Source organism: Phycodurus eques, chromosome 6, assembly GCF_024500275.1.
Source record: "Phycodurus eques isolate BA_2022a chromosome 6, UOR_Pequ_1.1, whole genome shotgun sequence".
NCBI lineage: Eukaryota > Metazoa > Chordata > Actinopteri > Syngnathiformes > Syngnathidae > Phycodurus > Phycodurus eques.
The window spans coordinates 27,729,855-27,752,380 of NC_084530.1; the positions used below are offsets into that span (position 1 = coordinate 27,729,855).

The 22,526-nt window shown below is 43.8% G+C and overlaps 3 protein-coding genes across 6 annotated transcripts; all 3 read left to right on the forward strand.

The window, feature by feature from the left end:
* Positions 1–7,407, forward strand: LOC133404346 (zinc finger protein 239-like). 3 transcript variants are annotated; one of them, XM_061680135.1, is made up of 3 exons: positions 1–587; positions 2,275–2,329; positions 5,698–7,407. In XM_061680135.1, exons 2-3 carry the CDS (start codon positions 2,284–2,286, stop codon positions 6,804–6,806), a joined length of 1,155 nt encoding a protein of 384 aa, XP_061536119.1. In that variant the 5' UTR covers positions 1–587; positions 2,275–2,283; the 3' UTR covers positions 6,807–7,407. The 3 variants fall into 3 exon arrangements, with proteins under 3 accessions (XP_061536119.1, XP_061536120.1, XP_061536118.1); XM_061680136.1 differs by having other exon boundaries at positions 1–472; XM_061680134.1 differs by having other exon boundaries at positions 1–2,329.
* A 266-nt stretch (positions 7,408–7,673) lies between these two features.
* LOC133404235 (zinc finger protein 239-like) lies at positions 7,674–13,059 on the forward strand. Of its 2 annotated transcripts, none has more exons than XM_061679953.1 (3): positions 7,674–7,812; positions 9,129–9,183; positions 10,944–13,059. In XM_061679953.1, exons 2-3 carry the CDS (start codon positions 9,138–9,140, stop codon positions 12,053–12,055), a joined length of 1,158 nt encoding a protein of 385 aa, XP_061535937.1. In that variant the 5' UTR covers positions 7,674–7,812; positions 9,129–9,137; the 3' UTR covers positions 12,056–13,059. The 2 variants fall into 2 exon arrangements, with proteins under 2 accessions (XP_061535937.1, XP_061535939.1); XM_061679955.1 differs by lacking the exon at positions 7,674–7,812 and adding an exon at positions 7,827–7,970.
* A 3,180-nt stretch (positions 13,060–16,239) lies between these two features.
* Positions 16,240–22,401, forward strand: LOC133404062 (gastrula zinc finger protein XlCGF7.1-like). The gene is made up of 3 exons (XM_061679647.1): positions 16,240–16,551; positions 17,775–17,829; positions 19,708–22,401. Exon 3 carries the CDS (start codon positions 20,270–20,272, stop codon positions 20,816–20,818), a length of 549 nt encoding a protein of 182 aa, XP_061535631.1. The 5' UTR covers positions 16,240–16,551; positions 17,775–17,829; positions 19,708–20,269; the 3' UTR covers positions 20,819–22,401.
* The last annotated feature ends 125 nt before the right edge of the window (positions 22,402–22,526 follow it).

A 22,526-nucleotide genomic window follows, 5' to 3' on the forward strand; every position in this document is an offset into this window, starting at 1 on the left:
ATTGTTGCTGTATGCATCTATGTAAGATGGAAATGTTCAGGTTGAAGCGTATTGTCCCAAGTGTGTAGCAGGGTAATAGTTTATGAATTTTCCAAGCTTACACGGAGCATGTAAACGCACCACAGCAGTGACTGTGTCGTACACACACACACACACACACACACAAACAAATATAAAAAGAAAAGGAACTAGTTTTCGAAACAATACCACTTCCAGTCGAGCAACGCCGTCTTTGGCCGTTTTCACTATTACAAGACCCAGTTTAAACATAATGCTATAACCTCTGCACTACCGTATTAATAGAGAGGTGTTTTTATTTCACGACTCTCAACGTTGTGGTGAGGTTAGCTTGCTAGCTTATTGGTTTGAATGCGGCTAATGCTAACAGCAATGCCCCTCGTGCGAACGTGTTTGCACACAAAAGGACAAACTCCGCTCACATACTAGCCATTGTTCCCATACGAGGAGAAAGGTAAACGTCTGTCTTCAAAAATACGTGATGGGTCGTAAAAGGTGTTGACGTGCATACGAGGGCGTGCTGTGATTCGTTGGAGTTGAACGCTACTTTTCACTTGTTTTGCTATCAGGTTAGTAAATATGGTCTGTCACCCAAATACGATAAACACGTCTTAACCTTATTTCGGCGAGGTTCACTTAACTACCTTATCACCGCAAAGGACCTTAAATGTTTTAATTTGATGGTCTTACTCTTAAACAACCTGTACTGCATACTACGAAGAGAGAGGACTATCCCTCTCTGTTTTCTTAGTTTATTAAACATGCAATTGCTGCCATATAATCTATGTTGCTATTTGATTTGCCTTGACCGATGCCTCAAGGATCTCCAACAACACAAACGTGATTGCTGAAGCCGTGTGGCTGCTTCACAAGCAATGAAAAATAGCGTACATCGTTTCACTTTTGACAAATCAGCAACCCAATGAAATTTGACCCATTTTGGGTCACCATCCACAGTTTGGAAATCTACACTAGAGCAATATAGTTGCATCCTTATTTTAACATTCACACCGTTAGAGGAGGTAACTATTTACAATGGTACAATTTGAGAGGTAACTTTGCTGCATTATGATATTAACTCTATTATTCGATTTAATTATCAGCCGGGCTGATTATCGATACCGATATTCATCATTTTGACGCATTAGCTTTTTTTTCTGTCTCTTATTTTTTAATATGACGGCTGATAGATTTTTTTTTAGAACTAAACTTAAGGGAACTATTTATTAACATTTTCAGTTAACGTTACACGAGATCCAGTTGACCCTGGGAATTCCCTGCACTTTTTGTTTTTGTTTGAATGTAAAACCAATTTGTATTTGTGAACGATTAACATTTCAGTTATATTGAAATTTTGGAACACAATTTACTGTTGATTGAAAACTTGAAAGGGGGATATTTGTTTTCATTTAACTTTATAAAACATGCTGCTGAGCCTGGGAGCTCCTTGCGCTTAAAATTTTAAAACAAAGTGTCTAAGAAAGAAAACTAACATGCTGACAATCTGAAAAGCTGTTTAATATGCTAAAAGGCATTTAAACGAAGTTAAAGGTGGAGTTTGCAGTTTTGTTGCCGTTTTCATGCATGTTAAAACTGCATGTCCCGACAATAGAATATTGATAAAAATATCTTTTGAAAAATCATCCCTCTCTGGCCCAGTTATGCCTAATTTAGTTTTATTATTTTAAAACGTGTCCCGCCGTGACAGGAACAGGCTATCAGAGACTGTAGAGTCAGAAGGTGTGGCCACATAGTGTCAATCATTTTCAAAAGTTAGCAAAGTTGGTCAGCTCTCGAAAACGTTTGTACGATGCACTTCTCGTGCAGGTTCACGTTGGTGAGGGGCGTGGCTTTTGTTAGAGATGCGTGTGGGGGAGTGAAGTGTGGCTACATTCAATTCTTGCTGGCAGCTTGAAAACTGTAAACTTTTTAAGTGTTGGACTTTGTATGACTCAAAATTTTAACGCCAATATTTTTCCTATTACTGCAAATGAGTATCGACTCCAAATATCAGTTATCAGCCTACTTGACTACTACTAATTGGTATCAGCCCTGAAAAAATACATCTGTCAATCTCTACCTCATTATATCCCCCATGAAAAAATGAATTCAAGAGTGTATAGTTGTTATACTGTATTTCTAAGTAACAGGCCCATCGGTTTTTGCGGTTCTGGACATACCATAGAATGAATCAGTATTCTAATGTTTTGAAACATTCCTCTAATTTAATGTTAAGTGTGTGTGGTCTTTTGCAAGGCCCAAGCCATGGAGGAAGACAGTTCATCTGTGACAGATCACTCCTCAGACGAAAGTAAGTATTGATACCATTTTGTATTTTAAGACCTTCAGCTTCAGCGCCATTTATTCTAGAATTTGTAGTGGAACTGCAATCAGGACATAGCGAGAAGCCTCACACGCTTCTCGCTATGTCCTGATTGCATGTTCCTGCTAATAAATCACATCTATTGTCATCTGCAGGTTTCAGTTGCACAATATATTTAGCTACGTCATCTCCATAAATTAAAATAGATATGTTCACATTTATTGAGGTGTACCTATATTGTATAATATTATTGATGCATTGAAATGAAGATTCTTGGCCGAAACTGAAAACCGAAATGGGGGAGCCCACAGCCGAAAACATGTAAGGCGGAACACCGAAAGAAATGATCAATCAATCAAACTTTATTTGTAAGCTCTTTTCATACAAAAAAATGCAATGCTTTACATTGATTAAAATATACAAATAATTCCAATCTGCCAATTATTAATAATCAATGTATGCCAGTTATTACTAAAATTGCTTTTATTGCTATGACTTTAGAGCTGCCCATAGAAATTCCCTTTCAGAACAATTTGTCTGAATTTCCATATTTTTGAATTTATGTCAAGAACATTACCGCGGGACAGTTATCGCTGTCTATTATGTAATAGGATAAATAAAAAACTAGTTTTATGCATTGTGAGATTCAAAATGAGTCATTTTGATTGGCTCATGAAGGCTACTTACGTGGTCATTTGACTGCCTTGTGTCGTCTGATTGGTGAATTGGAGTCAAATGACAGTGATTGGCGCAACGGGCACCCTATGTGGAAGTTGAAGATGGAGTCTAAAAATAGACACGCGCACACACAAGAATGGATGAATAAAAGTAGCGAACGGCATGTCGATCATTGTAACGCAGTAAAAGTATCGATCCTTCTTCACATAAATACTCAAAAGTAAAAAGTACGGTGCATTTAAAGTACTCTGACAAATACATCCATCAATTTACTGTACCGCTTATCCTCACGAGGGTCGCGGGCGTGCTGTACCCTATCTAAGCTATATTCAGGCGAGAGGCGGAATACACCCTGAACTGGTCACCAGCCAATCGCAGGGCACATACAAACAAACAATCATTCGCACTCACATTCACACTTACGGGCAATTTAGGGTCTTCGATCAACCTACCACTTATGTGATTGGGATGTGGGAGGAAACCGGAGTACCCGGAGAAAACCCACGCAGACACGGAGAGAACATGCAAACTCCACACAGGCTGGGCCCGGGATTTGAACCCGGTCCTCAGAACTGTGAGGCAGATGTGCTAACTCGTCGACTGCCGTTCCGCCCTGACAAGTACAGTTTATTGAAAATGTTACTTGAGTAAATGTAACGGAGTAAATGTAGTGCGTTACTACCCACCTCTGGTACCTGGTCATAAAGGTGGGGTTTCATTTGTTGAAAGTATGTGTAAACTACGGTGGCCTGGAAGTGCAAAACAATATACTTTGGCTGCCCTCAGTCTAATCTTGAATACAACTTTTGCTAGGGAGCATTTGAAAGTACAGTGGGGCAAAAAAAGTATTTAGTCATCCAGAAATTGTGCAAGTTCTCCCACTTAAAAAGATGAGAGCGGCCTGTAATTTTCCTCGTAGGTAAACCTCACCTGTGAGAGACAAAATGAGAACCAAAAAAAAAAAATCCAGAAAATAACTGTCTGGTTTTTAAAGAATTTAATGGCAAATTATTGTGGAAAATAAGTGTTCGGTCAATAACAAAAGTTAATCTCAATACTTGGTTATATACCCTTTGTTGGCAATGACATAGGTCAAACGTTTTGTGTAAGTCTTCACAAGGTTTTTACACACGGTTGCCGGTATTTTGGCCCATTCCTCCATGCAGATCTCTTTTAGAGCAGTGATGTTTTGGGGCTGTCGCTAGGCAACACAGATTTTCAACTCCCTCCAAAGATTTTCTATGGGGTTGCGATCTGGAGACTGGCTAGGCCACTCCAGGAGCTTGAAAGGCTTCTTACAAAGTCACTCCTTCGTTGCTCGGGCGGTGTGTTTGGGATCATTGTCATGCTGAAAGACCCAGCCACGTTTCATCTTCATTGCCCTTGCTGATGGAAGGAGGTTTTCACTTGAAATCTCACGATACATGGCCCCATTTCTCTTTCCCTTACAGTCTGTCCTTGTCCTGTTGCAGAAAAACAGGCCCATAGCATGATGTTTCCATCCCCATGCCTCACAGTAGGTCTGGTGTTCTTTGAATGCAACTTGGCATTCTTTCTCCTCCAAACACAACAAGTTGAGTTTTTACCAAAAAGTTCAATTTTGGTTTCATATGACATTATCCCAATCCTCTTCTGGATCATCCAAATGCTCTCTAGCAAAGTTCAGACGGGCCTGGACATGTACTGGCTTAAGCAGGGGGACACGTCTGGCACTGCAGGATTTTAGTCCCTGGCGGCGTAGTGCGTTACTGATGGTAGCCTTTGTTATTTTGCTCCCAGCTCTCTGCAGGTCATTTACTAGGTCCCCCCGTGTGGTTCTGTGATTTTTGCTCACCGTTCTTGTGATCATTTTGATCCCACGGGGTGAGATCTTGCGTGGAGCCCCAGATCGAGGGAGATTATCAGCGGTCTTGTATGTCTTCTATTTTCCAATAATTGTTCCCACAGATGATTTCTTCACACCAAGCTGCTTACCTATTGCAGATTCAGTCTACTGTTAACGAGTTCAAACAGGTACCATTAATACAGGTAATAAGTGAAGGACAGAGGAGCCTCTTAAAGAATAATTTACAGGTGTGTGAGAGCCAGAAATCTTGCTTATTTGTAGGTGACCAAATACTTACTTTCCACCATAATTTGCGAATAAATTCTTTTAAAAATCAGACAGTGATTTTCTGGATTGTTTTTGTTTGTTCTCATTGTCTCTCATAGGTGAGGTATGATGAAAATTACAGGCCTCTCTAATCTTTTTAAGTGGGAGAATGTGCACAATTGGTGGCTGACTAAAAACCTTTTTGCCCCACTGTAAGTGCACGAGACCCACCTTCCCTATCCATTGCTGTTTTGTTAGTCTGTGTCGTTCTGACTGATGTGGCGCGTTTTTTTTTTTCTCTTTCAGTACTATTTTGAATTGGAAAATCACCCTAAATCAAACCAGCTACTACAGCACCATGTAAAAGCAGCATTATTGGTTTGTTGCAATATAGTGTTTTTTTTCTGGGCAGGCTCAATTTCCACCCAAACCCTCATTGACGATCACCCTGCGATTGACTGGCGATCAGTCCAGACTGAACTTGGCTCTACCTCTTTATCAGCTGGGAACAGGATGAGCAGTGTTGAACATAAATGGGCTACATGTTTCATTTAAATAGTGATACTTTGATGTGTTTGCTCAACAGGAGACATAGCTTTCGACATTGAATATGTCATAGAATCGGATACCTCCCCTGAACATGAGGACGACAAAAAGCCCAAGAAAAAGCAATGCAAGAGCCACCCTTGCACCGTTTGCAACAAAATATTTGACAGGCTTTCCAAACTTAACAGGCACCAATCTGTACACATAAGGCCAAAAACCTTAAAGACTCGCTATACCTGTCTGCATTGTGAGAAGACTTTCACAGAAGAAGAGAAACTGGTACGACACCAGGATACCCACAACCGGAAAAAGGAGCACCCGTGTCCCGACTGCAATAAAGTGTTCAACAAGCCTTCCAGGCTAGCGCGGCATCAACGCATCCACGCCAGGAAACCAAAGGTGCCCCACCAGTGTTCCTTCTGCTCCAAGACATTTGATAAACTTTACAGGCGTATCCGTCACGAGCGAATGCATACGGGCGAGAGGCCTTTCACCTGTTCCTTCTGCAAGAAGGGATTCTCCGAGATGGGTCACTGCAAAGCTCACGAAAAGACGCACCAGGACAATCCGGAGAAGCCCCACCGTTGCCCCGACTGCGACATGTCCTTCTTCAAGGCCTCGGAACTCGGTCGACACCAGCGCTCGCACACCGGGGAGAAACCTTTTCAGTGCAGCGAATGCGGCATCACCTTGGCCCGTTCCGAGAGTCTGAAGAGACACATGAGGAGCCACACGGGCGAGCGGCCGTACGTCTGCATCACTTGCAGCAAGGGATTTTACTCCCGTCGGGATTTAAACATTCACCTTGTGATCCACTCTGGAGAGAAGCCCCACCTTTGCACTGTGTGCGGCAAAGGGTTTGCGCAGCTGGGTAACATGAAGGAGCACAAAAAGAACGTCCACGTAAGGTCCGGCAAGTACGTTTGCAACAAATGCGGGGCCACATTCACCAGGTACAAGTCTCTGAACATGCACCAACGGGTGCACACCGGGGAGAGGCCTTATCTCTGCCTGCCGTGCGGTCGCAGCTTTTCCTGGAGTCACTGCCTGTGCAGACACCGCAGGACTCAGGCTCACAAGCAGATGTTGAGCAACGCGGCCAAAAGCCTAGAAGATTTTCAAGAGCTCGTTGAGGATCCGTGCAGTTGAAAACTGATCTGGCACTGGCCTCGTAAAACTGGTGCCAGACAAGCACTAACTTTTTGGCTGTACGAGACCCCTTTGTTTCCCTTCAGTTGTCGTAAGTTGTAATAAAGATAATTTGGACAACTTTATGTGGGACAGTTTGGGAAAGGCCTTTTCTTTTCCAGCATGACAGTGCCACCATGCGGGAACATTGTCCTTAAACTGTTCGACTATTTTCTCACACACTTGTTCACACAGAGGTGAACCTCGCCCCTTCTATGCTTGTGAATGGCTGAGCAATTCAGGGAAGCTTGTTTTATACCCAATCATGGCACCCACATGTTCCCAATTAGCCTGTTCACCTGTGGGATGTTCCAAACGGGTGTTTGATGAGCATTCCTAACTTTCTCAGTCTTTTTTGCCACCTGTCCCAGCTTTTTTGGAACGTGTCGCAGCCATAAAATTCTAAGTTAATGATTATTTGCTCAAAACAATAAAGTTTATCAGTTTGAACATTAAATATCTTGTCTTTGTAGTGTATTCAATGAAATATATTGAACATGATTTGCAAATCATTGTATTGTGTTTTTATTTATGTTTAACACAATGTCCAAACTTCATTGGAATTGGGGTTGTCAGTAATAGAACAGTAAGCGAACACTGAACTGACAAAATAAATAAAATAGAACAAATAAAGTGTCAGGTGCTGAGTTGTCTTGCATTGTTGATATGGAGAATTATAGTATTGTTGCTGTATTCATGTATGGCAGTTGGAAATCTTCAGGTTGAAGCGTACTGTCTGTCCCAAGTGTGTCTCGGGGTGATAGTATGTGAATTTTCCAAGCTTCCACGGAGCATGTAAACGCACCACAGCACTGACCGTTCCTCAAACACCCGCACACACATAAATTAAAAACAAAATAGTTTTCGGAACAGTAACACCTCCAGTTTAGCCACGCCAACTTTCACTATTACAACGCTCACTTTAAACATAATGCTATAACCTCTGCACTACTGTAATAATAGAGAGGTAAGTATTTTTGTTTCACGACTCTCAACGGTGTGGTGAGGTTAGCTTGCTAGCTTATTGGTTTGAATGCAGCTAATGTCACCTCGTGCGAACGTGTTTGCACATAAAAGGACAAACTCCGCTCACATACTCTCCATTGTTCCCATACGAGGAGACAGGTAAACGTCAGTCTTCAAAAATACTTGTTGGGTTGTAAAAGGTGTTAGTGTACATAGAGGGCGTGCTGTGATTCGTTGGAGATGAACGCTACTTTTCACTTGTTTTGCTGTCGTGTTAGTAAAACTGGCCGGTGTCACCTAAATACGATAAACGCGTCTTAACTTTTTTTCGGCGAGGTTCACATAACTAAAGGACCTTAAATGTTCTAATTTGATGGTTGTACCCTGAAACAACCTGTACTGCATACTACGAAGAGAGAGGACTATCCCGGTCTGTTTTCTTAGTTTATTAAACATGCAATTGCTGTCATATAATCAATTTGATTTGCTTCGCCGCCGGCATTAATACATTATCTGAGCGATTTCCATAATTTTGAGCGATTCGAAAAGGAACTCCAAGAACACAAACGTGCTGAAAGGCATTTAAATGAAGTTATAGGTGGAGTTTGCAGTTTTTTGTTGTTGTTTTCACGCATGTTAAAACTGCAGGTCCCCACAGAAGAATATTAGTAAAATTATCTTTTGAAAAAGCATTCCTCTCTGTCCACGTTATGCGTCTCCTTTAGTTTTATTATTTTAAAACGTGTCCCGCCTCGACAGGAAAAGGCTATCAGAGACTGTAGAGACAGAAGGTGTGGCCACATAGTGTCAAAAGTTTGCTAAGTTGGTCAGGTCTCGAAAATGTTTGTACAATGCACGTCTCGCGCAGGTTCACGTTGGTGAGGGGCGTGGCTTTTGTTAGAGACGGGTGTGGGTGAGTGAAGTGAAGTGAAGTGAAGTGAAGTGAGGCTTCATTCAAATCTTGCTGGCAGCTTGAAAAGTGTAAACTCTTTAAGTGTTGGAGTTTGTATGACTCAAAGTTTTAACGCCAATATTTTCCCTATGACTGCAAATGAATTTCGGCTCCAAAAATTAGTTATTAGGCTCCTTGACTACTAACAATTGGTATCAGCCCTGAAAAAAAACATCTGTCTGTCTCGACCTCACTATATCCCCCATTATAAAATGAATGCAAGAGTGTATAGTTGTTATACTGTATCTCTAAGTAACAGGCCCATCGGTTTTTGCGGTTCTGGGCATACCATAGAATGAATCAGTATTCTAATGTTTTGAAACATTCCTCAAATTTAATGTTAAGTGTTTGTGGTGTTTTGCAAGGCCCCAGCCATGGAGGAAGACAATTCATCTGTGACAGATCACTCCTCAGACGAAAGTAAGTATTGACACATTTTTGTATTTTAAGTGGACTTTACACCGATCTGATCGGTATCGGCCAATAATTAGCATTTTATGATGATCGGCTTTCATGGCATAATTCGCTGATCCGATAAATGATGTCGTCGATCGGCTCCGCAAAAGACATTTACTCCGCATCGCTGTCACGTATGAATCCAAAAGCTAGTTTATTTTTAGCCTTGTCTTGTGGCATAGTACTGTAAGTACTGACGTCCAATAAAGTTTTTTCAATCTTGTCAGTGAAAAATACACGTCGTCGGTGTGGGATTATTTTGCGGTGTCTCACACAAACAACACGCAAGTTATTTGCAGTCTGTGCACAACTGACGTACATCGTGGGGGACATCACCTAAATGCTTCAACAACAAATTTGACGAGGCAACTAAATAATGTACACAAGGAGGAGCATGCTTCGTTCAAGGAACGCAGCGTGGGGGCAGACTCCCCCCCCCCCCCCCCCCCCCCCAAAAGGACGCAAACTCTGGACAACACCCGTCCATATAGCCAGGACAGTGAGAAAGTTAGAGTAAGCATGTCATTAACATTATTTGTTGAAATAATTTAATTACATTAAGTTAGCACCCATTATTTCTGTCATGTTGTAATGTTGATTTGACCTAACTTTATGCCAGTGGTCAATCCTTGAATGCCCCCTAGAGGTCATTGATCTTTTAACTTTTGTCTAAAATGAGAATACTTTATACTACAGAATGCTTTAAGATACTCGGTGTACAGTACAAAAGTATATACAATAAATGAACAAGTCATGTCAATAGACACATTGCTCCATCTTGTGATCGGTTATCGTTTTTTTAAACTTGCTGATTGGCCCCAAAAATCCAGATTGTGTGAAGCCTAATTTTAAGACCTTCAGCGCCATTTATTGTTCTCAAGTTTGTAGTGGAACTGCGTGAGGCTTCAGGCTATGTCCCGATTGCATTTTCCAGCTCATAAATCACATCTGTAGTCATCTGCAGGCTTCTGTTGCACAATATATTTACGCACGTCATCTCAATAACTTAAATTTCATCTTGATGTCTGCAGTTTTATTGTAGCCCATCTCTGAATCAGCTAATATATGGAATACCCAAATCATGATTTTACACTTTAACTTTTCCACTGCACGGTACTGACTCAGCTCGAGATGGCCCTACTCTGTAAAACTAGGTATGAAAAAGTCGCACAGATTGGCCATTGCTGCTATTTTCACAGAAGATACACAGCTAGAAAAAACAAAAAAAAGATGCTTACATTGGCTGCCCAGTTGTTGTGCCGTAACTCTGGACCCTGTTGTATTCCACTCAAGACAGTCTCCACTTTATTTTTGGTTGCCCTCAGTCTCTTCTTGAATAAAACCTTACTGTGACAAAGGATTTGCAGGAGACCCTCCTTCCCTATCCATTGTTGTTTGTTAGTCTGGCTCGTTCTGACTGATGTGGCGTTTGTTAGTTTTTTTTTTGTACTATTTTGAATCGGAAAATCACCCCAAATCAAACCAGCTACTACAGCACATTGTAAAAGCAGCATTATTGGTTTGTTGCAATATAGTGGCTTTTCCTGGCCAGGCTCATTTTCCACCCAAACCCTCATTAACGATCACCCTGCGATTGACTGGCGATCAGTCCAGACTGAACTTGGCTCTACCTCTTTATCAGCTGGGAACAGGATGAGCAGTGTTGAAAATAAATGGGCTACGTTTCATTTAAATACTAATACTTTGATGTGTTTGCTCATCAGGTGACGCAGCCTTCGACATTGAGTATGTCGTAGAATCGGATACCTCCACTGATCGTGAGGATGACAAAAAGCCCAAGAAAAAGGAAGGGAAGAGCCACCCTTGCACCGTTTGCAACAAAATATTTGACAGGCTTTCCAAACTTAACAGGCACCAATCGGTACACATAAGACCAAAGACCTTAAAGACTCACTTTACCTGTCTGCATTGTGAGGTGACTTTCACAGAAGAAGAGAAACTGTTACGACACCAGGATACCCACAACCGGAAAAAGGAGCACCCGTGCCCCGACTGTGATAAAGTGTTCAACAACCCTTCCAGGCTATTGCGGCATCAACGCGTCCACGCCAGGAAACCAAAGGTGCCCCACCAGTGTTCCTTCTGCTCCAGGACATTCGATAAACTGTCCAAGCGTATCCGTCACGAACGAATGCACACGGGCGAGAGGCCTTTCACCTGCTCCTTCTGTAAGAAGGGATTTTCTGAGATGGGTCACTGCAAAGCTCACGAAAAGAAGACGCACAATGACAATCCGGAGAAGCCCCACCGCTGCCCCGACTGCGACATGTCCTTCTTCAGGGCCTCGGAACTCTGTCGACACCAGCGCACGCACACTCGGGAGAAACCTTTTCAGTGCAGCGATTGTGGCATCACCTTCGCCAGTTCCGAGAATCTGAAGAGACACATGAGGAGCCACACGGGCGAGCGGCCGTACGTCTGCATCACTTGCAGCAAGGGATTTTACTCCCGTCAGGATTTAAACATTCACTTGCTGATCCACTCAGGAGAAAAGCCCCACCTGTGCCCTGTGTGCGGCAAAGGGTTTGCGCACCTGGGCAACATGAAGGAGCACGAGAAGAACGTCCACGCAAAGTCCAGCAAGTACGTTTGCAACAAATGCGGGGCCACATTCACCTGGTACAAGTCTCTGAACCTGCACCAGCGGGTGCACACCGGGGAGAGGCCTTATCGCTGCCTGCCGTGCGGTCGCAGCTTTTCCTGGCGTCACTGCCTCAGCAACCACCGCAGGACTCAGGCTCACAAGCAGATGTTGAGCAACGCGGCCAAAAGCCTAGAAGATTTTCAAGAGCTCGTTGGAGATCAATGCAGTTGAAAACTGATCTGGCACTGGCCTCGTAAAACTGGTGCCAGACAAGCACTAACTTTTTGGCTGTACGAGACCCCTTTGTTTCCCTTCAGTTGTCGTAAGTTGTAATAAAGATAATTTGGACAACTTTATGTGGGACAGTTTGGGAAAGGCCTTTTCTTTTCCAGCATGACAGTGCCACCATGCGGGAACATTGTCCTTAAACTGTTCGACTATTTTCTCACACACTTGTTCACACAGAGGTGAACCTCGCCCCTTCTATGCTTGTGAATGGCTGAGCAATTCAGGGAAGCTTGTTTTATACCCAATCATGGCACCCACATGTTCCCAATTAGCCTGTTCACCTGTGGGATGTTCCAAACGGGTGTTTGATGAGCATTCCTAACTTTCTCAGTCTTTTTTGCCACCTGTCCCAGCTTTTTTGGAACATGTTGCAGCCATGAAATTCTAAGTTAATGATTATTTGCAAAAAAAAAACAATTAAGTTTATCAGTTTGAACATTAAATATCTTGTCTTTGTATTGTATTCAATTACATATTGGTTGAAAATGATTTGCAAATCATTGTATTCTGTTTTTATTTATGTTTAACACAACGTCCATTGGGACTCCATCGTTCTGCTGGGGGACTTCAATACTCACGTGGGCAATGACAGTGAGACCTGGAAGGGCGTGATTGGGGGGGCCCCACCGATCAGAACCCGAGTGGTGTTCTGTTATTGGACCGAGTGGTGTTCTGTTATTGGACTTCTGTGCTCACCCTGGATTGTCCATATGAACACCATGTGCAAGTATAAGGGTGTCCACACGTGCACTTGGCACCAGGACAACCTAGGTCGCCGTTCGATGATCGACTTTGTGGTCGTGTCATCGGACTTGCGGCCGCATGTCTTGGACACTCAGGTGAAGAGAGGAGCAGAGCTGTCAACTGATCACCACCTGGTGGTGAGTTGGCTCCGATGGTGGGGGAAGATGCCGGTCCGACGTGGCAGGCCCAAACATACTGTGAGGGTCTGCTGAGAACGTCTGTCAGAATCCTCTGTCAGAAGGAGTTTCAACTCCCACCTCCGGTAGAACTTCACCCACGTCCTGGAGAAGGCGGGGGATATTGAGTCCGAGTGGACAATGCTCCATGCCTCTATTGCCGAGGCGGCCGACCGGAGCTGTGGCCGTAAGGTAGTCTGTGCCTGTCGTGGCGGCAATCCCTGAACCCTTTGGTGGACACCAGTAGTGAATGATGCCGTGAAGCTGAAGGAGTCCTATCGGGTGTTTTTGGCCTGTGGGACTCCTGATGCAGCTGACGGGTGCCGGCTGGCCAAGTGGAATGCGGCTTTGGTGGTCACTGAGGCAAAAACCCGGCCGTGGGAGGAGTTCGGTGAGGCCATAGAGAACGACTTCCGGGCGAGAATAATTCGAAGATCTCAATTCCACCAACACGCCTTCCTTTGAAGAAGCAGAGTCTGTGTTCTCTGAGGTAGGCTCTCCTATCTCTGGGGTTGAGGTGACCGAGGTGGTTAAAAAGCTCCTCGATTGCAAGGCCCCGGGGGTGGATGAGATTCGCCCGGAGTTCCTAAAGTCTCTGGATGTTGTGGGGCTGTCCTGGTTAATACGCCTCTACAACGTCGTGTGGACATTGGGCACACTGCCTCTGGATTGGCAGACTGGGGTGGTGGTCCCCCTTTTTAAGAACGGGGACCGGAGGGTGTGTTCCAACTACAGGGGGATCACACTCCTCAGCCTCCCTGGTAAGGTCTATTCAGAGGCGCTGGAGAGGAGGGTCCGTCAGGAAGTCGAATCTCAGATTCAGGAGGAGCAGTGTGGTTTTCGTCTTGGCCGTGGAACAGTGGACCAGCTCTACACCTTCGGCAGGGTCCCCGAGGGTGCATGGGAGTTTGCCCAACCAGTCTACACGTGTTTTGTGGACTTGGAGAAGGCCCTCGACCGTGTCCCTTGTGGAGTCCTGTGGGGGGGTGCTTCAGGAGTATGGGGTACCGAACCACCTGATACGGGCTGTTCGGTCCCTGTATGACCGGAATCAGAGTTTGGTGCGGCAGTAAGTTGGACTCGTTCCCGGTGAGGGTTGAACTCCGCCAAGGCTGCCCTGTCACCGATTCTGTTCATAACTTTTATGGACAGAATTTCTAGGCGCAGCCGAGGCGTCGAGGGGGTCCGGTTTGGTGCCCTCAGAATTGCATCCCTGCTTTTTTGCAGATGATGTGGTTCTGTTGGCTTCATCAGGCCGTGATCGCCAACTCTCACTGGAGCTCAGTGTGAAGCGGCTGGGATGAAAATCAGCACCTCCAAATCTGAGACCATGGTCCTCAGTCCGAAAAGGTTGGAGTGCCCTCTCCGGTCGGGGTTGAGATCCTGCCCCAAGTGGAGGAGTTAAGTATCTTGGGGTCTTGTTCACGAGTGAGGGAAGAATGGAACGGGAGATCGACAGGCAGATCGGTGCAGCGGCTGAAGTGATGCGGACTTTGGACAGGGTGTCCGGGCTCTCCCTTAGAGAGAGGGTGAGAAGCTCGGTCATCCGGGAGGATCTCAGAGTAGAGTCGCTGTTCCTCCACATCGATGAGGTGGCTGGGGCATCTGTTTAGTATGCCTCCTTGACGCCCCAATGGTGAGGTGTTCTGGGAACGTCCCAGCGGGAGGAGACCCCGGCGACGACCCTGGACACGCTGGAGAGACGTAGTCTCCGGATCCCCCTGGAAGAGCTAGAGGAAGCGGTTGGGGAGAGCGAAGTCTGGGCTTCCCTGCTGAGGCTGCTGCCCCCGCAACCCGACCTCAGATAAGCGGAAGACAATGGATGGATGGATGGACAATGTCCCAACTTCATTGGAATTGGGGTTGTAGAACAGTAAGTGAATGTGGAAGTGACAAAATAAATAAAATATATCAAATAAAGTGTCAGGTGCTGAGTTGTCTTGCATTGTTGATATGGAGAATGATAGTATTGTTGCTGTATTCATGTACGTATTTTCATGACCATAAGGCGCACTTAAAAGTCTTACATTTTCTCCAAAATGGAGGGGGCGCCTTATAATGCGGCGCGCCTTGTGTGCGCAAAGGCGCGCAGAGTTCCAAAATCTATAAATGTTGTGTGATGAGCGCTCCGCTTGGCTGACTGGGAGCATTTCCTGCCGACACGCTGCTTATACAGAGGAAAAGCGGACGTGTCTGAGGACAGCATGTGGCCGTTAAAGGGGGAAGGGTGCGCGTGAAAGAGGACGCTAAAGGCAAGCCCCCAGTGGGTATACGTGCATTGTGCAAAACAACATCGGTTTGGCGAAGGACCCTCGAAAATGGCACCTACGAAGAGACGCGCTTACGAAGCACAGTTTAAACTGCAAGCTATCAGTTACGCGGAGGAACATGGGAATCGAGCAGCCGCGAGAGAATTCAAGATCAACGAATCCATGGTTCGCAAGTGGAGGAAGCAGGAGAACGAGCTTCGCCAAGTCAAGAAGACGAAGCTGAGTTTCCGCGGAAACAAGGCGAGGTGGCCCGAGTTGGAAGACCAACTCGAGCAATGGATTAATGAGCAAAGAACAGCCGGGAGAAGCGTCTCTTCAGTCACCATTCGACTGAGGGCAATAGCGCTTGCAGAAGAAATGAAAATCGAACATTTTCAAGGAAGTCCATCTTGGTGCTTTCGTTTTATGAAACGGCGCCATTTATCCATCCGGGCAGGGACTACCGTGGCGCAGCAACTTCCGGCGGATTACAAGGAAAAACTGGCCATCTTCCGCTCCTATTGCAGTAAAAAGATTGCCGACAAACACAACCAGCCCAACCACATCTCCAACATGGACGAGGTGCCGCTCACTTTCGAAATCCCGGTGAACCACACTGTAGAGAAGAAGGGGACCAGCACGGTGGCGATACGCACAACGGGGCTTATGTTTTAGCGTGCATGCATGCATGCATGCATGCATGCTACCGTATGTTTTAAGCTAGCACATGTTCTACCATGCCTGCGCCCAATAATACGGTGCGCCGTATGTATGTGTTAAATACAGAAATAGACCTCGTAACTGAGACTGCACCTTTATGGTCGCGAAAATACGGTATGTCAGTTGGAAATCTTCAGGTTGAAGCGTACTGTCTTCCCAAGTGTGTCTCGGGGTGATAGTATGTGAATTTTCCAAGCTTCCACGGAGCATGTAAACGCACCACAGCAGTGACCGTTCCTCAAACACCCACACACACGTAAATTAAAAACAAATAGTTTTCGGAACAGTAACACCTCCAGTTTAGCCACGCCAACTTTCACTATTACAACGCTCACTTTAAACATAATGCTATAACCCCTGCACTACTGTATTAATAGAGAGGGAAGTGTTTTTGTTTCACGACTCTCAACGGTGTGGTGAGGTTAGCTTGCTAGCTTATCGGTTTGAATGCAGCTAATGCTAACAGCATGTCACCTCGTGCGAACGTGTTTGCACATAAAAGGACAAACTCCGCTCACATACTCGCCATTGTTCCCATACGAGGAGACAGGTAAACGTCAGTCTTCAAAAATACCTGTTGGGTTGTAAAAGGTGTTAGTGTGCATAGAGGCCGTGCTGTGATTCGTTGGAGTTGAACGCTACTTTTCACTTGTTTTGCTGTCATGTTGTTAGTATAAATGGCCGGTGTCACGTAAATACGATAAAGACGTCTTAACTTTTTTTCGGCGAGATTCACATAACTACCTTATCACCGCAAAATACGTTAAATGTTCTATTTGTATGGTCTTATACTTAAACAACCTGTGCTTCATACTGCGAAGAGGGAGGACTATCACTATATGCTTTCTTAGTTTATTAAACATCCAATTTCTGCCATATAATCAATTTGATTTGCATCGCCGCCGATTATCTGAGTGATTCCCATAATTTTGACCGATGCGAAAAAGAACTCCAACAACACAAACGTGATTCCTGAAGGCGTGTGGCTGCTTCACAATCAATGAGAAATAGCATACATCGTTTCCCTTTTGACAAATCAGCAACCCAATGAAATTTGACCCATTGTGGGCCACCATCGACAGTTTGGGAAACTACACTAAAGCAATATAGTTGCATCCTTAGTTTAACATTATTCACACAATTAAGAGATTAACTGTTTACAATTGTACAATTTGAGCGGTGACTTTGTTGCATTATGATAACGATGATATTAAAAAAAATCTCTTGAGTTAGATTTGTAGGCTGATTAAAACTAAAATTGACATGCTGATTCGAAAAATTCCAGTCCTTTTTTTTTTTTTTAATCACATCAATTTTTTTTTCTCTACCGCTTACCCTCCAGGTAAGCAAAATTCCACTGATTAGCTGTGGTAAGATTTGCCAGGTGATTACGATTGGACTCATCGACAACTTGCTTGTGCTGGCTTTTCTCTTAACCTTGTAACCATGGGTGATAACCATTTGTTTTGTTCATATATATATTTGTTCAGAAACTTGACATGATGGAGAAAAACTGAAACCAGTTTTGGATTCCACACCCAAAAATTTGTGAAAAACAGCCGTCAGACCTAACTCAACAAAAATTGTGTTCCCCAGTGATATTTTAAAGCTAAACTTAAGATAACTATTTATCAACATTTTCAGTTAACGTTACGAGAGATGCAGCTGACCCTGGGAATTCCCTGAACTTTTTGTTTTTGCTTGAATGTAAAACAAAGAAGTAAAAGATTAACATTTCAGTTATATCGAAATTTGTTTGTGGTGTTTTGCAAGGCCCCAGTCATGGAGGAAGACAGTTCATCTGTGACAGATCACTCCTCAGACGAAAGTAAGTATTGACACCTTTTTGTATTTTAGGTAGACTTTACAGCGATCTGATCGGCATCGGCCAATAATTAGCATTTTATGATGATCGGCTTTCATGTCATAATTTGCCGATCCATTAAATGACTTAATCGATGGGCTCCGCAAAAGACATTTACTCCGCATCGCCATCACATATGAATCCAAAAGTTAGTTTATTTTTAGACTTGTCACGTGTCTTGCGGCATAGTACTGAAACTATCTGACGTCCAATAAAGTTTTTTCAATCTTGTCGGTGAAAAAAAACCACATAGTCGGTGTGGGATTGTTTCAGACAAACAGCACACAAGTTATTTGCAGTCTGTGCACAACTGACGTACGTCGTGGGGGGACGTCTTCTAAAGGCTTCAACACAGCGAATTTGATCAGGCACCTGAAGAATGTACACGAGGAGCATGCCAGGTCATCGATGTTTTAACTTTTGTCTAAAATGAGAATACTTGATACTACAGAATACGTTAAGATACTCTGTGTACAGTACGCAAGTATATACAATAAATGAACAAGTCATGTCAATAGACACATTTGCTCCATCTTGTGATCTGTTATCGTTTTTTTAAACTTGCTGATCGCTGATTGGCCCCAAAAATCCAGATTGTGTAAAGCCTAATTTTAAGACCTTCAGCGCCATTTATTGTTCTCAAGTTTGTAGTGGAACTGTGTGAATCACATCTGTAGTCATCTGCAGGCTTCTGTTGCACAATATATTTAGGTACGTCATCTCAATAAATTAAAATAGATATGTTCAAATTTATTGAGGTGTACCTATATTGTATAGTATTAGTGATGCACCGAAATGAAAATTCTTGGCCGAAACTGAAAACCGAAATGGGGGAGCCCACAGCCGAAAACAGAAAGGCGGAACACCGAAAGAAATTAACAATCAATCAAACATTATTTGTAAGATCTTTTCATACAAAAAAATGCAATGATTAAAATATAAAAATAATTCAAATCTGCCAATTATTAATAATAAATGTATGCCAATTATTAGTAAAATTGCTTTTATGGCTATGACTTCAGAGCTGCCTTTAGAAATTCACTTTCAGAGCAATTTGTCTGTATTTCCATATTTTTGAAATTATGTCAATAACAGTACCGCGGGACAGTTCGGATAAATATGATAAAATAAAATCTACTAGCTTTAGGCATTGTGAGATTCAGCTTTATGTCTGCAGTTTTATTGTGGCCCATCTCTGAATCAGTTAATATATGGAATACCCAAATCATAATTTTACACTTTTAACTTTTCCGCTGCACGGTACTGACTGAGCTCGAGATGGCCCTACTCTGTAAAACTAGGTATGACAAAGTCGCACAGATTGGCCATTGCTGCTATTTTCACAGAAGATACACAGCTAGAAAAAAAAAAAAAAAAGATGCTTACATTGGCTGCCCAGTTGTTGTGCCGTAACTCTGGACCCTGTTGTATTCCACTCGACACAGTCTGCCTTCAGTCTCTTCTTGAATAAAACCTTACTGTGACAAAGGAATTGCAGGAGACCCTCCTTCCCTATCCATTGTTGTTTGTTAGTCTGTCTCGTTCTGACTGATGTGGCGTTTTTTTACAATTTTGAATCGGAAAATCACCCCAAATCAAACCAGCTACTACAGCACAATGTAAAAGCAGCAGCATTGGTTTGTTGCAATATAGTGGTTTTTCCTGTCCAGGCTCATTTTCCACCCAAGCCCTCATTGACGATCACCCTGCGATTGACTGGCGATCAGTCCAGGCTCAACTTGCCTCTCCCTCTTTATCAGCTGGGAACAGGATGAGCAGTGTTGAAAATAAATGGGCTACGTTTCATTTAAATACTAATACTTTGATGTGTTTACTCATCAGGTGACGTAGCCTTCGACATTGAGTATGTCGTAGAATCGGATACCTCCACTGAGCCTGAGGACGACAAAAAGCCCAAGTAAAAGGAAGGCAAGATCCCCCCTTGCACTGTTTGCAACAAAATATTGGACAGGCTTTCCAAACTTAACAGGCACCAATCTGTCCACATAAGGCCAAAGACCTTAAAGACTCACTATCCCTGTCTGCATTGTGAGAAGACTTTCACAGAAGAAGAGAAACTGGTACGACACCAGGATACCCACAACCGGAAAAAGGAGCACCCGTGTCCCGACTGCAATAAAGTGTTCAACAAGCCTTGCAGGCTAGCGCGGCATCAACCCATCCACGCCAGGAAACCAAAGGTGCCCCACCAGTGTTCCTTCTGCTCCAGGACATTCGATAAACTGTCCAAGCGTATCCGTCACGAACGAATGCACACGGGCGAGAGGCCTTTCACCTGCTCCTTCTGTAAGAAGGGATTCTCTGAGATGGGTCACTGCAAAGCTCACGAAAAGAAGACGCACATGACAATCCGGAGAAGCCCCACCGCTGCCCCGACTGCGACATGTCCTCCTTCAAGGCCTCGGAACTCGGTCGACACCAGCGCACGCACACTGGGGAGAAACCTTTTCAGTGCAGCGAATGCGGCATCACCTTCGCCAGTTCCGAGAATCTGAAGAGACACATGAAGAGCCACACGGGCGAGCGGCCGTACGTCTGCATCACTTGCAGCAAGGGATTTTACTCCCGTCAGGATTTAAACATTCAGTTCCTGATCCACTCGGGAGAAAAGCCCCACCTGTGCCCCGTGTGCGGCAAAGGGTTTGCGCAGTTGGGTAACATGAAGGACCACAAAAAGAACGTCCACGTAAGGTCCGGCAAGTACGTTTGCAACGAATGCGGGGCCACATTCGCCAGGTACAAGTCTCTGAACCTGCACCAACGGGTGCACACCGGGGAGAGGCCTTATCTCTGCCTGCCGTGCGGTCGCAGCTTTTCCTGGCGTCACTGCCTCAGCAACCACCGCAGGACTCAGGCTCACAAGCAGATGTTGAGCGACGCGGCCAAAAGCCTAGAAGATTTTCAAGAGCTCGTTGAGGATCCGTGCAGTTGAACACTGATCTGGCACTGGCCTCGCAAAACTGGTGCCAGACAAGCACTAACTTTTTGGCTGCACGAGACCCCTTTGTTTCCTTTCAGTTGTAGTAAGTAGTAATAAAGATAATTTGGACAATTTTATGTGGGACAGTTTGGGAAAGGCCTTTTCTTTTCCAGCATGACAGTGCCACCATGAGCATTGCAAGTAGAGACTGATATTTGACTACATGTCCATGACTAATATCAGTTTATACTTTTCCAACAGAAATAGTCGTTTGCATCACAACTGGGCCGCAGAAGTGAGTGTCAAGGGTTTTTCTGAAGAAATATAGGGCTTAACCCACCCACGTTTGCCCAAGATCAGGGGTGTCAAACTCGATTGCACATGGGGCCGAAACTCAAAGAACACTTCAGGTTGCGGGCCGGGTTTTTTAACTTATCCTCATGTTTTGTCTGGTCGTGCTGTCTTAGATTAAATTCCTTAAGTACAGCAATATTAGCTCCACAAATAAGACACACGGGTTTACCGGCAATGTCAGTAAACATATTCTCAGCCTCCCATCGGTTTTGAAGATTCTGTTTTCGGAGTCAACTTTTCTCTTCGCCATTGTTTGGGGCTAACCGTTAGGTTCAAATTGATGCTGCGGAAAAGACGCTCGACTTGATTGGTCAGGGACTGTTTCCGGCTCGCGCCGCTGGCCTATCTGCAGCTGTTGCGCTGCATTATGGGATCTGTAGTTTATATATTATTAGAGCGTCATATTGCCGGGCCATTAATAATTACAATATAAAATCATCTCACGGGCCGGATACAATTGTACGCTGGGCCGGATGTGGCCCTTGGGCCGGAAGCTTAACACTTATGCCCAAAATCATCAACGACCCAGTAATCTGAATTGAGATTTATTTCTAACTACATTATGCACATATTGAAGATAATTGCTGAACATGTGCAAAACTGCAAACTATGTCGTACCGAATTGTGGAGCTATAGCGGGAAACTGTTTTTCACAAAAATAAACAAATCCATTGAAGAACCACCACATACAGACGTCTGCACGACATGGGAAACGGCTGGAGAATTCCGTGCGTCAAGCTACTCGTTGAACCAAAAACAAGAGACAACAACACGAAGATGAGGGAACAGAAACCCCGAAATGCAAACGATCTGAAGGCCAGTATCAATGAGCGCCTCCATGCCACGCCAGCTTGATGCTGTAATCAATGCATATTACTTTACAATTCAATTTTGTGAAATACTCTTATTTTTAAAAAAAATTTTGTCTTTCTGACAATCATCAAAATTGAAACAAATAAAGGCTTGAAATATTTCACTTTGTGTGTGGTGATCTGATATAACATACAAGTTTCAGTTTTTGGGAGAAAAAAAAATTGAAATAAATGGACTTTCCCTCGATATTCAAATTTTTTGGGCCCGCACCTCTGTTTTAAGCCAAGTTATATATATTAGTGAAAGATCACCAATACATTTAACATAAACCAATATCCTCCTGTCATTGTTACTCATGAGTTGTCAAAATGTTCAAGTCCAAAACACATTTTGGATAACTTGTTTTCAAATCAGAAGTCAAATAAAATAGTATGTTCCATTGTTGTTGTTTTTATTTAATGTTTTTTGTAAATAGGGGTTTGATACCAAAAACAATGCTTGCAGTATCTCAACATTATTAACAGTGAAGACAATTTGCAAATTGGAAAAAGTT